The sequence below is a fragment of the Chiloscyllium punctatum genome, chromosome 3 (assembly GCF_047496795.1).
Source record: "Chiloscyllium punctatum isolate Juve2018m chromosome 3, sChiPun1.3, whole genome shotgun sequence".
Taxonomy (NCBI): domain Eukaryota; kingdom Metazoa; phylum Chordata; class Chondrichthyes; order Orectolobiformes; family Hemiscylliidae; genus Chiloscyllium; species Chiloscyllium punctatum.
Window position 1 is genome coordinate 64,000,653 of NC_092741.1, and position 16,398 is coordinate 64,017,050.

Sequence of the window (16,398 nt, forward strand, 5' to 3'; positions counted from 1 at the left end):
TCAATTAGGTAAAAATAATAGAGGTCATGGAGTAAAGGCATATAAGTCAGTCATGAATAATGGAACAGGCCTAAGGGCTAACTGGTCCTCTCTTCTACCACAGGAAGAATTTATTCACAAGAAGGGATCAGTGAATGGAAAAGACTTCCAGGTATAATATTATTGAACTGTCACATGACAGAAAGGGGCCACTCGGTGTTGGCCCTCCGCAGGAGCAATTCCTGTTGCCTTTTTAGTGGCTGCAAAAACCCTGAAACCATTGACAAGCCAGTTCACATGATGCGATTCCTCCAAATGAATAACCAAAAATAGGCCAAATGTAATTAATTGCATTATGTCATGTGAAACTTCTCTGCACTGTGACCTTGGCTTTTTTTTTAAACCCTGCTCCATATCAGCCTGCTGTCCAAAATGAATGCAAAGTCAGGGAACGGTGGCCAAATTCATCAGGGTCGGTTAGCATTTGCGGAGAGAGGAACAGTGTTAGCATTTCGAGTTTGGTTTGGGTTCTTCTGATTCTGACTTCCAGCATCCGCAGTATTATGCCTTAGTTTGATATGTCTGAAATGAATGTTTTGGAGTATTCTGAGTGCAATCTACAGACATCCTCAAAATAAAGTGATGAAAACTGGGATGATCTGGAACTTGGTGTCAGCGAGGGATGCAGACAGAGAGGGGAGCCGGGTTACGGGGCTCCCTCTGCCGGCGGGCAGGACATGTCAGAGCAGAGCCTGCTTGGAAATCCCCGCTGGAAAGTCCCGACGTGGTTTCCCTTCTCATTTCGTTCGGTTTCTGTCTTCTGACTTTCGCCGAGGGAGGGGAGAAAGAGAGAGAAGAAAAGTATCTGCAAATCGAACTCATTGTAATGCGAGTGTAGTCCAGAGCCCTGCAACAGCTTTGCTGTTCAAGACGAGAGAAGTAGGAGGGGGGGAGGAGGGGCTCTGCACACTTTAAACACGTCCAGAGCGAGAGGGTGTTGAAAACCCATTTAACCGGTAAATGTTATTTCTCATTTGCAAATGGCAGATGTTTTCTGTGCGCTTTGATGTTTTGCAGCATGCTTGTTCCTTTTTTTAAAAAAAAGTGTAAATATGAGTTGTCTCATTGTTTAATTCAGCAGGAGCGGGTTGGTTCCTGAGTGTAACTATAACAGTAATGAGAATTCACTGACTTTATCCATCTCCTTCAGGGGCTGCTGCAGAAGATGGCAGCTGAAGGCAGTTTGTTGCCTCAGTTTCTGTTCGCCAGTAACTTGACGAAGACGGTGAGGCTCAGGGAGAGGATCGCCAATGACCTGGTCAGACCGAACTGCACCAATGGTTTGATTCACCATTTCAGGAGCCTTCACAGGTACACAGTGGAGCTGTTCCGACTGAGTCATTTCAACCTTCGGTTCAGGACTAAAATCCAAGACGCTCTGTTTGACAAGGCCCAGGAGACTGCCCTTCAACAAAACAGGAACCTTAACTGGTGTAGAGAGGTCAAGAAACTTGTGCCTTTGAAGACAAACGGTAAGAATTACAGCACATTTTCCCACAATTTTAAGAGTAATGTCATGTCTTTGATCTACGCTGTTCGTAAAAGAACTAACATCTTTAGAGAGACGATGTATATTGATTGCCCAGTAGACTAATAGTTGGAAGGAGATTACATGCTTTCTAATGCTTACATTCGGTCCTTCACTACATCAACAAAATACATGTTGCAGAATAAGGATTTAATCAGCTCTCATTTGTCCATGAAATATAGGATGGAAAAGGATAGTCATGTATTTTTAATTATTAAAATGTAACATCAGTTTAGTGGACATCATACCATATCAATACATGATGCGTGTGTCTATGTATGATGCTTAAATTCATGGCAGTTGTAGTAGGGGCTGTTTCAACATCATGAAGTTAGCAGTGTGACAAACAATTAATTGATGTGTTTAGTTTTTCATTAAAAATCCAATATTTAATTCTTCCAAATAAGCATATTTTCTGGGGTAAGTTATATTTTAATATCCAGCAAAAGAACAGGTAGATTACTTATGGAACTAAGAACTGAATGATCTGTGCATCTCAGTACAGTGATCCTCCATTGTAATCTGATTTGATTTTAAATGAAACCGATAACTGTATATAATTGCAAAATTTTGTTGCTTTACTTTATTAGCATTTCAAAATTTATATATGTATTGTTTTTTCTTTAAAAAACACATAATATGAAAGTGCTCAAAATTTACTTGTATACATTCAATGCAAAAATTTTAAATGTTTAGAATTTATTGAAAAGGTGTTTCAGCGGGTACTCGCTGTTAAATAGTTACACATTCACCAAAAAGGATTTGAAATTTGGGCAGTTTCTCAGATATGAAAACTTACAGAAATTGTACAAGCTGTTTTACAATATTATGTTAAAAATCACTACAGCAGCTGAATCTTAAATGAGTTGTTCATTAACTATGGATAGATAATAGTGCTTCATACTGCTCACAAGCAATACGTTTTCTGAAAGCAATTTGGAATAATTCTGAAACTTTCTAGAGTTCTCTCATGCAGTTTCACTTTCAGTTTAAGAGGTAAAAGATAGTCTAAGTGTTGAAGCCTAAAAGCCTTTCACGAACATTTATAGATACATGTCCACAATGTGCTAAACAATATTTATTGTGAATTCATGTTTGTTTTTTCCATGAGTTATTTGCCAATAGGGTATACGCAGAGTACATTCAGAAATTTAGGTATTTTCAGTGATTCAGCGCTGAAGTGTCTGGGGATGTGAAAATATTGTAAATGGGGAAGAGTGTAGGTGTCTGTTAAAATTAAAACTTCCCCTAAAAGTCCCAATAGCAATTGGTTGAATCAAATTTTACTTGTGTAATGTATAAACATTCCAAGTACCTAAACTCCCCAACCACACCCACTTGGAAATTCCACTACACAAAGTAGGGCTCAGACGGCTACACATTACAAAAGAGAAATGGCGACTGACTGATTGCAGTGTTAGTCAAACTGCTACTTATTTGGAAATTCCATAGATTGTACAGGGAATTTTATATGGCCCATTCTTAAAGTCTGAACACTGAACTTTGTGCATTCCCTGATGATTAATTTTAGTGCCCTTTTTAACGAGTACTGTGCCCTAAATAGATTAGATCTGGTTATAAATCCACCTCAGTTTTATTTATCCTTTCCTTTTTATCCCCCATTTTCAGCTCCGCCCCACAAAAAATTTACAAATGAATCAAATAGGAAACTGATATGTAATTATTGCGACTATGGATGCAGAGTTTGCACATAAGCTGTGTGCAGACCTAGACTATAAATTTCTGTTGCAAATTGATCCATATGTTATTCATTCATGCACCATATGCAGTTCGGCTGCTATAAAGTTTATTATGAGGACAATCTAAAAATCATGGAAAATAGCAAAATACTGTGGATACTGGAATTCTGAAACAAACACTGAAAACAGTGGAGAAACTCAGCAGGTGTGGAGGAAAACAGTGTTAATGTTTTGGGTCTGATATGATTTTAAAAAGTATTGTGCAGTAGTGCAAAAACTTTGGAAAGCATTTGATCAAGGATACAAATTTTACTATTTTAGTTCTTGTGGTAAACAATAACAAGCTTTACTCTTTAAAAGGATTATTGATTTCATGAACTTATTTTCATGGTTTTAAACTCCTGTTTGAAATTTTGAAAATGAGGTACCAGTCTTGGAATATTCACCTAATCTGTACAGTGTGGAATACCAGGCCATTTCAGATAAACTCCACGCTTTCTAATTTTATTTTTTTTTAACTGTGTGTGTCTGTGTGTGTATGTGTTTCTTTCCCTCTACACTGATTATGTAGATTTGCTGAGTATTTTCAGTATTTTCCATTCACTATGATATTTCCGATGTCGTCTTCCTAATAGAAGGGATGGTTGTTGATTATTGCAGTTAAAAAAAAGTGCTAATCTGTGGGGAATAAAAGGCCGTTTGAATTTTTGGCCATGGAAGGAGAGAAGTCAAAACATACTCTATTACATTTGAAATGTCGTCATTGTTTAGTAGGCAAACAGAGCTGCTAATTTGCATACCAGTTACCACAGAAATGTTGACCAGAACATTGGGATAACTCCCTGCTCCTCTTCAAATTATACCTTGGAACTTTTTAAAATGTTTTTTCCAAAAACACCTTCCAGTATGTAAATACCTTCAATACCACAGTAGTGTGTGAGGTTCATTCTTGTGCTCAAAATTGCAGTGGAATCTCATTCCCAAATATCTGATTCTGGCAATAGTGCTATCAAGTAGACCAAAACGGCCTTCAACGTTTTTATAATTAATTGTCATTGAAATATCCAAATGTTCTAACTTGTCTATTCTAAATGAGCAAAGTTGTAATGAGCAGCCGTGTCATTTTTACAGTCATGTAGTTTACGTAATCAGTTTGACATTAAATTCTGCTTTCCAATTTGATGTCCCATGGTGAATAGATTATGAATTCCATTTGATATTCGTCTGAACAGGTTGTATGGTTTGGTCCTTTATCTACATGTACATATCTGAAACAAGCATTTCGCATTGAACACAAACAAGCTGTGTTTTGGCCAGTTTCATCTTTCAGTCGCTCTTCTTCTGGGTCATGTTGTTTTCATACCTTCACACTTTGGAAAGAAAGTGTGAACATTGCTGCTTTGGCAGTAAATATCTTTGTACTAGCTTGTAGTATGGTTGGTGACAGGTAGCATTTTGTGAATACTTGCAGTCCTTGTGATGTTTGATTTGTCAAAAAAATAAAAGACTTTTGAGGGATCAAGAATAAACTCACATCACACAATAGCTAGTCGATCTCCTCCTTTTGGCAGGGTGGTGCCACTAAAGAACATGGGAAGGTGCCCAGGATTTCTTTTGTCCAGAGGTATGACACACCTCTGAGCAGATGGTACATTATCCCATGCCTAATGGCTCAGTGGTAGGGGCACTACCACTGCACCCCAAGTACCCTCCCCTGTACCTCAAACAATTTTTTTTCTTATTTATTCACAGGATATGGGCATCACTGGCTTGGCCAGTATTTATTGCTCATGTAAGCCAGACCAGGTAAGGATGGCAGATTTTCCTTTCCTGAGTGGGGTTTTTCCTGACACTTGACAGTGGTTTCATCATGGTCATCGTTAGACTCTTAATTCCAGATTGTTAATTAAATCCACTGTTTACCATGGTGGGATTCAAACCTGGATCCCCATGTCATTACTGGAGTTTCTGGGTTAAAAGTCTAGTAATTCTATCACTAGGCCATTGCCTCCCCTATCCCTTGTATCACACTCTTCAACAAGACAATGCCCATCATTTGTATGTTTAATAACATATCAATAAACCATGAACATGCTTAGCACAAGCCCCTGATGTAAGGCCTTGTGCATAAACTATTGCCTTTAAGTGTATTTAGCAAGAAGGTATAAATTGTATTTAATACAGTTAATGTTTTGCATTAAGCCACATTGTTTATGAAAAATCATTTATGTTATGCTTTTCAACGCTGCATATGTGCCTTAGTTGCTTTCTTTGCTGTTTGTCATTCCACTTCAATCATTCTAGCAATTTTTAATATGGGATAATATTCCTCTCATCCTGCTCAAAACATCTGAGGGTTTGCTCATCAGTGGAATGAATAACAAAACTAAAGCGTGCAACAAATTTTCAAGCAGACCAAAGTGGAGTGATTAGATTTGATGGGTCCCAGTTGCATTACTTTCAAAATATGGATTTGTCATCTCCCCTTCATTCACCAAAATGAATGGCCTGCAGCCTGCAAGCACTGCAGGCTCAACTAGGTTCTTAGAGTCTGACTGATAGGATAGTGAGAGAGTTCTTGGAAATAGCTCCATTTTAAGTGAGATTTACATTCTATGAGCAAATTTTGTGTCCTAAGATGAATTGTGGGGAATTGCTTATAGTTTACATGTCTTATTGTTACAGCAATGAATCATAGCTTAAGTTTGTGCATTGACGAACTAACAATTTTTTTGTGATTGCCAACACAACAATGAATAGCAGACTGGTTTCTCTGACGTTAAATAAACTTTTCTCCTGAACATAATTATAATCAAGCAACATATTAACTCAGAGAAAACTGTTTTGTTTTTTAACCTGAAAGGTACTGCTTTCTGTTCTGAATGCAAAACTTGGGTTAATTTAGTTTCTTTCCCCTATCTATGTCTCTCAGGTGATGGAAACTGCTTGTTGCATGCCACGTCCCAATTTATGTGGGGAATTCAGGACATTGACCCTATCCTTCGCAGAACACTATGGGAAGCTCTAAAAGAAACAGATACCAGAAACTTCAAATTACGGTGGCAAATTGAATGTGTCCGATCACAAGAATTTGAAGCCACGGGTCTCCAGTATGATACCAAGGTAAATAAGAAGTTTTCAGTATTTATTAAAACATTATCTAACTCAGTGCTAATTCATTTGGTAGTAATTCCTTTAGAAAAATATTTTATTTAATTACACCAGGCACTGATTTTGTTTTTGAGGTACTGTATTTGGTTTTGGTTAAATTTTGTTTGGTGATTTTGCTCTGTGTAATATTTTTATTTCTGACGACAACCTGTTTCTTTTGTAGAACTGGGATGAAGAATGGGAGAAGGTGGTGAAAATGTCGTCTGTAGTTTCGCATTTAGGTCAGCCTGGGATGCCTTTCGATTCACTAGAAGAAATTCACATCTTTGTTCTTGCCAATATCCTTAAAAGACCAATAATTGTTATTGCTGGTGAGTGTTTGACAAAATTAAATGAAATCCACTGCCCAAAGTATTGGTGATTGTAAAGTGCTGGACTGGGGAAAGTTTGAGAACAAGATGAGCCTTCACAGGGTATTAATGTTCTTTTCATACATGGAGGATGTTATTGGGTGGAGACTCATGTGGCTGATTGCATGTACATAGCAGCCTGTGTTTCACTTTCGTCAGAGTAAATGGAAGTGATGTGAAGTGCAAAAACTTCCTGTTGAATGGTATTTGGGCATTTTATTGTTTACGTTGGCAAGGGGTCTAGGAATTTTTTGTTTCTGTTGCAATTTAAAACAAATTCATTTATTGGACTTTACATAGTTTTTTTAAAAGCCCTTATACATGAGACCAACGTTTCAGGATTAATTTCTGTAGCAGTGGTCTCCTTTAGAAAATTGATTGTGGATCAGATGAAGATGACTTTGGGATTGATGTGAAATTCTCTTTGATGATTAGCTCATGAAAGAAGTGGGCAAGCCACTGAAGGGCTGCTCATGCTCTTGAAATCTTGTATTAGGAGGACTACTTGCCTCCAGGAAAAAAACGGAAGGGTAATGGTTAATGAATCCCGGCTCATGTTCAGGAATACTACATACTGCAGTGTCATTTCACGGTGATCTATTCGAATGTAGACTGTAACATGACTGGTCAATAAGGTTAGCAGTTGTTCTTCATGTTTTGAATAGAAATGCAATTTGTGTTGGATCCAACTAAGAGGTGGTTGGGGGAACGTTATGTGTACTTCACCCTTTTGAAATTTCAATTAGAATCTCAAACTTTCAAAGCACTAAATGTTTTCTACTGAGTGAAATGCTTCTTTTAGAATGTTATCTTTAACCAGCAATCATTCCTTTCAGCAGACAGGGTACTGAGGAGCTTTGGTACCAACACAAGCTTGGCACCTTTGCATTTTGGAGGAATTTATCTGCCACTGCATTGGCCACCACAAGAATGCTATAAGTATCCTATAGTATTGGGCTACGACATGCAACATTTTTCTCCACTTGTTACCATCAATGACAGGAGTCCAGGTATCTAAATGTTATTTCTCTTAAATCAATCAAATCATTACTTTTTAATTCACTCAAGGGATGTGGGCATCCCTGGTTGGGCCAGTATTTATTGCCCTTGGATACAACCAAATGTTTTGCTTGGCCATTTCAGTTAAGAATCAGCCACAGTGTTGAGAGTCTGGAGTCATGTGTAGATCAGAGCAGGTGAAGAGAGAAGTTTGTTTCCCTAAAAGTCATTAGTGAGTGAACGACAATTGTCAAAAGTTTCATGATCATCATCGAACTTCTTTGATTCCAGATTTTTGTTTACTGAATTCAAGTGCCATCATCTGTCGAGTTGTGTTTTAAACCCAGGATTCCAAACCATTACCTGGGTCTCTGGGTTGCTACCTTGTGACAATCCCACTGTACCGTCACTTTGCCCTATGATAGGGTCTTGTTAAGCAAAGCTGTCCATTTCCTCTTTCTTGTAGTCACATGTCAAAATTTTTAAAATCTGGAAATGGTGGGACATTAAATATGGAGAATGTTGGAATTACATACCAAACCGATCAGCATATCAAACGTTTCTTTACTCTTTTGTTGGTACAGCCAAATTTTAGTGTTTTGATTTTCTCCCCCATCTTTTTCGGGCTCAGCCTCTTCCCAATGTCCTCCCTCTGTGAAGGAGGAAGGAACAAGCAGAGGGTTGTCAGCGTTAGCTCGGCTAGGGTGAATGGCAGGAAAGGAGAATATTTGTCAAGGGTATCTGTGAGGCACAAGCAGAAGAGAGCAGTACAATGATAGTAAGTGGTGGCTGTCGAGATGGCGATATGAGGTGCATGCAGAGTGTAGATGGGGAGGAACAAGTGGAGCTGCACAGTGTGTTGACCAAAAGGATGCTGTGCAGGAAAATGTTGTGACAGTCTAAATGTGGGTCATGACACCTGAATATGTGTAATTAAGCTTAATCCAAATTTCTGATCCCCAACTAGGAACCTGACAAATTTTCAGGGTTAAGGCATCTATCACCTGACGCCGTCATTTTAAAACCAAAGCTATGTTCAGAATTTCATGACTGTAGACAGATAAAAGTGATTAGAGAGTTTTTTTTGGGATACTTGGAAAGAGTTTTGCTATTTCCTGTTTTTATTTTAAGTAACTTCTTCCTCGCTAACAACATTGCAGTGTAAGCAATTGACACTTAACTGATCCATCCTGTATTATTTAAATCCATTATTGTGGCTAATCCATTACTCATTCATTGCTTCTACGGAGAGTCTAATTCTGAGCTGTAGTTTCCACAAGTCTGTGCACAACATGAATCTTTGTTCCACAGGAAGGTGCTCAGAACAATTGTTTAATGTCACCTGTTATGCTCAAACAGAAATTCGTGCTGTTCCATTGGTCCACAACGAAAGTAGACGATTTGAAGAGCTCACAGTGCACTTTCTAATACCAAAAGAGGAGGAAAATAAAGCCAAGCTGCTGGAGGATTACTTCAGTCTGATTGAAATACCAGTTCAGGGTGTGGAGTTTGGAACTACTCATTTAATTAAAGCTGCGAGGTAAAGTAGTTCACTTATTGATTAGTTGCTCCCTGTTTTCTGTCAGTGCCACTCATTGGTTAGAAACATACTTCATTTTTGCTTTTGACTGCATTGTATAAAGCAAACTTGCATATTTTCGTACCACTTCCAGTCAGACAATAATACAAATGAAGCATCTAGGGAGTCTAAAATGTGGTATTTAGTACTATGGTTAATTTCTTGTCAGTAATGCACAGTTCCTTCCATCTTACGAGTTGAAACTAATTGCAAGCATTTGAAAAAAGGCATAGTAATTTCTGATGTAGAATTTCTCTTGAAGCCTTCCATTCAGACTTAAATGTTGTGCCTCAGGCTCTTAATGCTGGTTTCGGCAAATTGTGCACAGCAGTGTTCAATGTTCAGTGTTTGAGAGGACATGTCAGTTGAATGTTGAAGCTTTTTTCATCATTGCTTCACTAAGGACATGTTTGCTTTGCTGATTCTTGGAGGAAGATCAGTTTTGCTGGAGTTAATGGAATGTTATTCCTGGGAATAGATCCATCATGTTCCCAGTATGTCCAGCTTGCTCCACATTAGAGACTTGCAGGAATTCATATCTGTAAGATAATTGAGTTTTAATTTTATAAACAAAGTGAACATGGCTTGGATTTTGAAACCTGCACTGGTTTTGTGGTTTCAGGTTGGATGAAGGCAACCTTCCAGAAGACTTGAATTTAGTGGAGGATTACTATCAGCTGGTGAATCATGAATACAAAAGGTGGCAGCAGAATCCAGCTGAGAGCAATAGGCCGGCTCATAACCAGATCCGAATGAATAATGCTACGTACCTAGGGTCCCTCATAGAAGAAAAGTGTGCCACATACGGATGCCTTTTCTACTGCTCTGTAGAGACAAAGCCATTTTGTCATGAGTGTTTTGAGCAGGCAAAGAGCACAAAGATGGACAGCAACCCAAAAAATGGTGAGCAGCAGCAGCAGAAAAAGAAAGGGTGTTGTCGTCCTCGGGCTGAGCTGGTTATCACTGCAACCACACCTACAGAACCAGAGCGATCATCTCGACCACGCTCAGCACCACCAACAGCTCCTAGTCTTTCTCTCTTCAGCGAAACAAATGCCATGAAATGCAAGGTTCCCAATTGCCCCTTTACCTTAAATGTGCAGCACAATGGACTATGTGAGCGGTGCTTTAAGACAAGGTCAGCTGTGCCAGGCAACACGACTGATAATAGGACTTCTGAGGTGAGAATGCCTTGTCGCAGAGAGTCCAGCTCCGAGAGAGCGGGTTCAATCCGGGAGAATACAAGGACTAAACCAGGTGCTGGTAACCTGTTGCATCAGGAGCACAATCGGTGTGACAGATGTCACCAGGACACTCTGCCGACGATTAACGGATTGTGTAATATGTGCTTGTTGAGGACATTTCAAGGAAATAGCACTGCTTCCCATGAGGACTCTGGCTCTTTCCGTTCAGGCCATGAGAGGTCACATTCAGACCCAAGCCAGATTATAAGGAATACGGGCCACCTCTCTCCTCCTGATCAATACCAGACCTCTCATGTATGGACTTCTGCTGTTGGGCCGCAGGTTCCTCAAAGCAGCCAGAAGGGCCGAGCCACCTATGTCCCCGAGGAACCGAAAGAAGGTTTCCAGCCGTGTAAGAACTCTGGGTGCCACTATTTTGGAACAAAGGAGCATGAGGGTTATTGCACCATCTGCTTTATTGAATATAGAAGAAACCTTGGTAAGTCATGTACTCGGTTCAAGCAAGTGATTCATGACATTTCTGCTAGAGCCTTTGGTGACAACATCACAAGCTGACTGGAGAATATTGAACTATCCTGACCAGTTCAGTTCTGTGATGGCTCTGCGAAAAATCTATCTCTTGTTTGAAAATTAGTCATTGCAATTATTGTCATTTTAAAATAGTGTTTTGTTTTAAGTAAACTCCATTCCAATTAGGCTGTCTGAAATAACTCGACCCAGATAAAATGCCTGCTTCAGCTAAGCTTTTCTGAGTGGCTCAGTGGCTCAGTAGTTAGCACTACTGTCTCACAGCACCAGGGGCCAAGGTTTGATTCCACCCTTGGGCGACCGTGCAGAGTTTGTACATTCTCCCCGTGTCTGTGTGGGTTTCCTCTCACAGTCCAAAGATGTGCAGATTGGGTAGATTGACTGTGCTAAATTGCCCATAGTGCCCAGGGATGTACAGGCTAGGAGGGTTTGCCATGGGAAATGCAGGGTTACAAGGTTTGGGTATGGGGTTGGGTCAGGGTGGGGTGTTCTTTGGAGGGTCGGTGTGACTCAATGGGCTGAATGGCCTGCTTTCACACTGTAGGGATTCTGTGCCAGAGATATCTACAGATTTCATAGCAGCAACTTTTATTTCTGTTGAACTGTTTAGTCCATTCAAGTATATTCAGAACAAGCTCCAAAAATACATAAAAACCCGTCACTTTTTGGATCCCCCAATATGAATGTAATTTTTATACTCAATGAGTTTATCTAATGTTAGTAATGCATGGATGTAAGTAATAATAAATGTCACAGACTCCAATAATCTTCCTTAAAGAAAAGTCTTGAACAGTTTCATGGTAAAGAAGTCTTTAATTTTAGTCATTTGGTTTCTATGTGTGTGTGTGTGTGTGTGTGTGTGAGAGAGAGAGAGGCTGGGGGTTGGGCTTAGGAAGAGGGTGGGGGGTTGGGGTGTGGTCGTGTGAGGGGTGGAAAGAGAGCTGAAAGCTCCATAGAAATTTTCTACCCCTTTGGTACTGAGTGCCTTCAAGCTATCAAAGCACTTTATCAGATTTTGTTTTTAAGAAGTGTACTTCAATGTAAAGGCAAAGGTCTATGATAATTACCTAGGGATTTATTGTATTTGATTATATGTAGCCCACTGCATTATCCAGTGAAAGATGTAGATGTGTGGACGTCAGTTCTGCTAGTATATACTACAAAACATTGTTTCTGAAACATGCAGTTGAAACAATATATGCAAAACAGAAATATGAGTAAAAGGTAACAGTTTGGGGGCCATCGTTATTCAGAATAGATGTGATTCTAATTTTTTCTATAGCCAAATGTTGTACAGCGCAGCATTCCTTGTGGCTTTTTTTAAAAACAGGAGTTGAAACTGCATTTAATCATTTTCTCTTTTGCTTTTGAAAGATGAAACTGTTAATCAGAACAGAATGCAAAGGAATGTACAGCCTTCTCACCGGCCACCTCAGACTGATCCCCGATTCCAGAACATGGCTCGTTGTCAGGGGAAAGACTGCAACACATTTGGAAATAGTCATTTTGAAGGATATTGCCAAAAATGTTTTATAGATACACAGTATCAAAGATACAATGAAGCAACCGGATCGAGAGGCCATTCCAGCTCAGTAAGTAGATTATGATGTATACAATTAGAAATAAACTTTTAAACAAGACTCTAATCAAAATATACCCTCCCAAATCACAGTTGTACTTTTCTCTACATTTTTTTCCTCCCTGGTGCTCATTAAGTCTCCCCTCAAAATTCTCCCAGCCAAAAAAAAGACAAATTGAAAATCTACTTCTAGGTCTGTCTTTTTGTTGCTCTGGTTTGTTGGCCCACCAGTCACATTGCTGAATTTATAACTTGGGGAATAGTGGGCAATTGTTAACCTCCAATCAGCTTTCACAACACAGAACTTGTTAACACTTAAGAATTTGATGACTGTCAAGAGAGAATGATGCTTGACGCTTCTACACTGGCCATTTAATAACGTTCAAAGAATGTGACCAAAGACCAGAAGTTTTTGAGTAGATTATGACCAATATAGTTTTACATCGTAGCATAATAATTACAAAATAATTAAAATATTTGCAGGTATGGATCAGAAAACTGAAGTGAAATGCTGTACAACTCTAAAAGTTATTGCAATTGTATTTATGACATTTCACTGTTTTGCTTTTCAGTTCTGAACTATTGGTCAGAATTTAGCTTTTGAGTTTTCTAAACACTCAAGCTCTGTAATTGAATCATCATTGCCATATAAAGCCTTTGTATATGACTTCAGTGCAAATGTGTTATCACTTTTTAGCAAGAGAATGTGGATCCCTGTACAACGAATGGAAGATACATATCTCATAATTTTAAAAAAGGGGACAGGGCTGATTCTACTTGACTGTGTTTTCAGCACAAAGATTTAATGAGAGGGTCTGATCTAGAAAGGGAGGCAGAGAAAATGTAGAAAACAGATCATGCTTGTTTTTTTTTGTGCAAGTATTGCAGACTTCAAGGTGAAATGATTTTGTTTTTTTAACTTGTACCTTTCATAGAATGCATCACAACGTCGACCTTCTGACCGCAATGAGTTGAGAAGCCAGAGGATTAAATGTGCAAAAAACTTTTGTAACAACTACGTAACATCTAGCGAAGGTGAACTTTGTTTAGAATGTCGACATAACAATCGTGGCATCACCCGAGATCCTCTCCTAAATCACCCACCAAAGCAGCGTTGCCATGCCACCGGCTGTGACCATTTTGGCAATAATAAATGTAACGGGTATTGCAATGAATGCTATGCTTTCATTTCTACTTATGGAAGAAAATAGACCTTCAGTACAAATAATAAATGCAGAGGATGTTTTTTTTCTGCACAAGCATACACTGTTTTTTGTACCATTCTGAAAGAGTGAGCCTTCAGTCTCTCATGGATATTTCAGTACAAAAAATTTAGGTTTTGTAAATATTTTCTATGTGATTTTATTTATTACAATAATAAATTGTTTTTGTGTTAATCTTTATTTCATAAACCATAAAACAAACTGTAATTTTTCTGTACTTTATTGTAACTATAACTTGAATATAACTCTAATAATTGTGTAAGTGAAAGATAGCCCTGCAATAAATTATTTTCAAAATCTATGATGAATAAGCAAATTTATTTTACAGTTTCAGTTGGTGTGTCTGTAACACTTTTGCATTCAAGAATAAGAGGTGATGTTACTACGGATGAGCGCAAAATGTTGCAGCACTTAAATTGAGAAAAGAGACTGATGTAGTTAATTTTTGTAGAGAACGAATTCAAGTATGTCTTTTAGCCTAATTTTGAAAGTGTCATGATGAATTTGTATGAGGATTTACTTGGCATAAGTTAGGAACAAAATCAAAAACCTGTAGGGTTTTTTTTGTAAAATAGGAAATATTTGCATGTAGTTCCTTGTCCTTTGAGTACTAAAACATAATGTTAATAGCTCCTGAAATAAAAACAACATTAGAGATTTAAATTGTTCAAAACTTTGTATTAGCCATTTTATACTTGTACTTCTATAATTTTACTTTATAGTATTTATGTTTGAGAAATTGGCATAAATGTAGTTTAAAACATGCTAAGATTTATGAATTGAAGTGTTATGGTGTGTTGAGTTAAGTGTACATCAATATCTGTTATTGCAGTTTCTTTGCCAAAACCTAGTCTTACTTTCAGATCATACCTTCTTGATATTTCAACCTAACAGATAATAGAAAATAATTTGTTGAGAAAGTAAATTGCAGTTGTGCTTGTGACCCTGAAGAGTGCAAGACTTTCAGTGAGATGAGCCTTCAATTCCAACTTCTTGTTGTTAACTACAAAGAACAGGAACTAGAGAAAAGGGAAATTTAACCCCTACTCCATTAGTGTATTTGCTGTTACTTCAATTCCATCTCTGCGAACAGTCTCAACACAAAAAAGCTCCCTTCTAATATCCATGCTTAAATGCAAACTAGACTGAGATGCAAATTCTTCTTCCAACTCTCAACCTCAAAATCTTAGTGCATGATATTTCATGGCACAAAGATTCTCCCATAATTCAGCACTAAATTGACTATTTTGCAAATGAATAACAAAAGAGGGTTCCTATGCTAAATAGGCTAAATGAATCTTGATTCAATTGGGCTACTCTTTGAAAGTCAGGCTAAAAGATACTGCAGGGTGAAGTATTGTAAGTTTTAATGAAAATTTAAATTGATCTACACGTAAGAATTAAGAGCAAGATCAAGCAATTCAGCCACTTGAGGCTACTCCACCATTTAATACGATTGTAGCTGATTTCATCTTGACCTTAACTCCACTTTCCTGTCTGTTCTCCATAGCCCTTCATCATATTAATTAAAAGCCTGACTATCTCCCGCTTAAAATTACTCAATGTTCCACCATCCACTGCACTCTGGAGTGTGAATTCTATATATTCACGACCATTTGAGAGAATATGTTTTAAACCACCTATCCCTCATCCTAAAACCGATCTGAAAATAACTAATATTAATATACATCGAAGCTAAAATCTATTTGCTGACTGGTTTGCCCACATGTTTTCAGACACAGAATGCAGACTGGGTGCCTGCTTTGCAGAATGCCTAAACTCTGCAAGAAAGACCCTGAGCTTCCTGTTGCCTGCCACTTCAACACACCACCGTGTTGCCTGGTCAACATCTCTGTCCCCGGGCTTGCTGCAGTATTCCAGCCAAACTGAGTGCAAGCTGGAAGAACAGCATTTTATTTTCCACTTGTGGACTCTGCAGCCTTCAGGACTCAATATTGAGTCCAATAATTTTAGGGCCCGAGCGCCTTGTACCAGGTCCTTACCCCAGCTGCCCTACACCAAACCTTCTCCTCATATGGACTATTATCATAACCAACCCATTTGCAGCTATTGATTCTCCCAGGCTGACCTTTACCCATTCCTTTGTCTGCTCAACTGTTGTTCTCTCTTTCTCTGGGATTCATCTCTACCTAATGTTTATTCCTCCCCACTTCCCCTCATTCTATCTTCAGCATACATACCAATCTTTCCCTAGCTACAATCAACCTGAAACATTAACTCTATTTTCTTTCCACGTGTGTTGCTAAACCTGCTGAGACTTTCCAGCAATTTATGTTGATGTTTCTGATTTTTAACATCTGCAGTTTTTTTTGTCTTGATTCTGTGTTGTAATCAATGTGCTTCTAAAAACAGGAAAAATGTGTTCTGTTCCACTTTAAACACACCACCTTTAAATATTAATATTCACCAAAATGTATGTTGTTTGGCATGAGTAATGCAGATAACACAATCTCAATAAAATTAGCTTAATGTTAAC

The 16,398-nt window shown here is 38.4% G+C and overlaps 1 protein-coding gene across 2 annotated transcripts; it reads left to right on the forward strand.

The window, feature by feature from the left end:
• The first annotated feature begins 721 nt into the window (after positions 1–721).
• Positions 722–14,418, forward strand: tnfaip3 (tumor necrosis factor, alpha-induced protein 3). Of its 2 annotated transcripts, none has more exons than XM_072554401.1 (9): positions 722–995; positions 1,190–1,511; positions 6,200–6,390; positions 6,602–6,749; positions 7,625–7,798; positions 9,147–9,327; positions 9,989–11,049; positions 12,474–12,691; positions 13,614–14,418. In XM_072554401.1, the coding sequence occupies exons 2-9, from the start codon at positions 1,205–1,207 to the stop codon at positions 13,887–13,889; spliced, it is 2,556 nt and encodes an 851-aa protein (XP_072410502.1). In that variant the 5' UTR covers positions 722–995; positions 1,190–1,204; the 3' UTR covers positions 13,890–14,418. The 2 variants fall into 2 exon arrangements, with proteins under 2 accessions (XP_072410502.1, XP_072410506.1); XM_072554405.1 differs by having other exon boundaries at positions 7,628–7,798.
• The last annotated feature ends 1,980 nt before the right edge of the window (positions 14,419–16,398 follow it).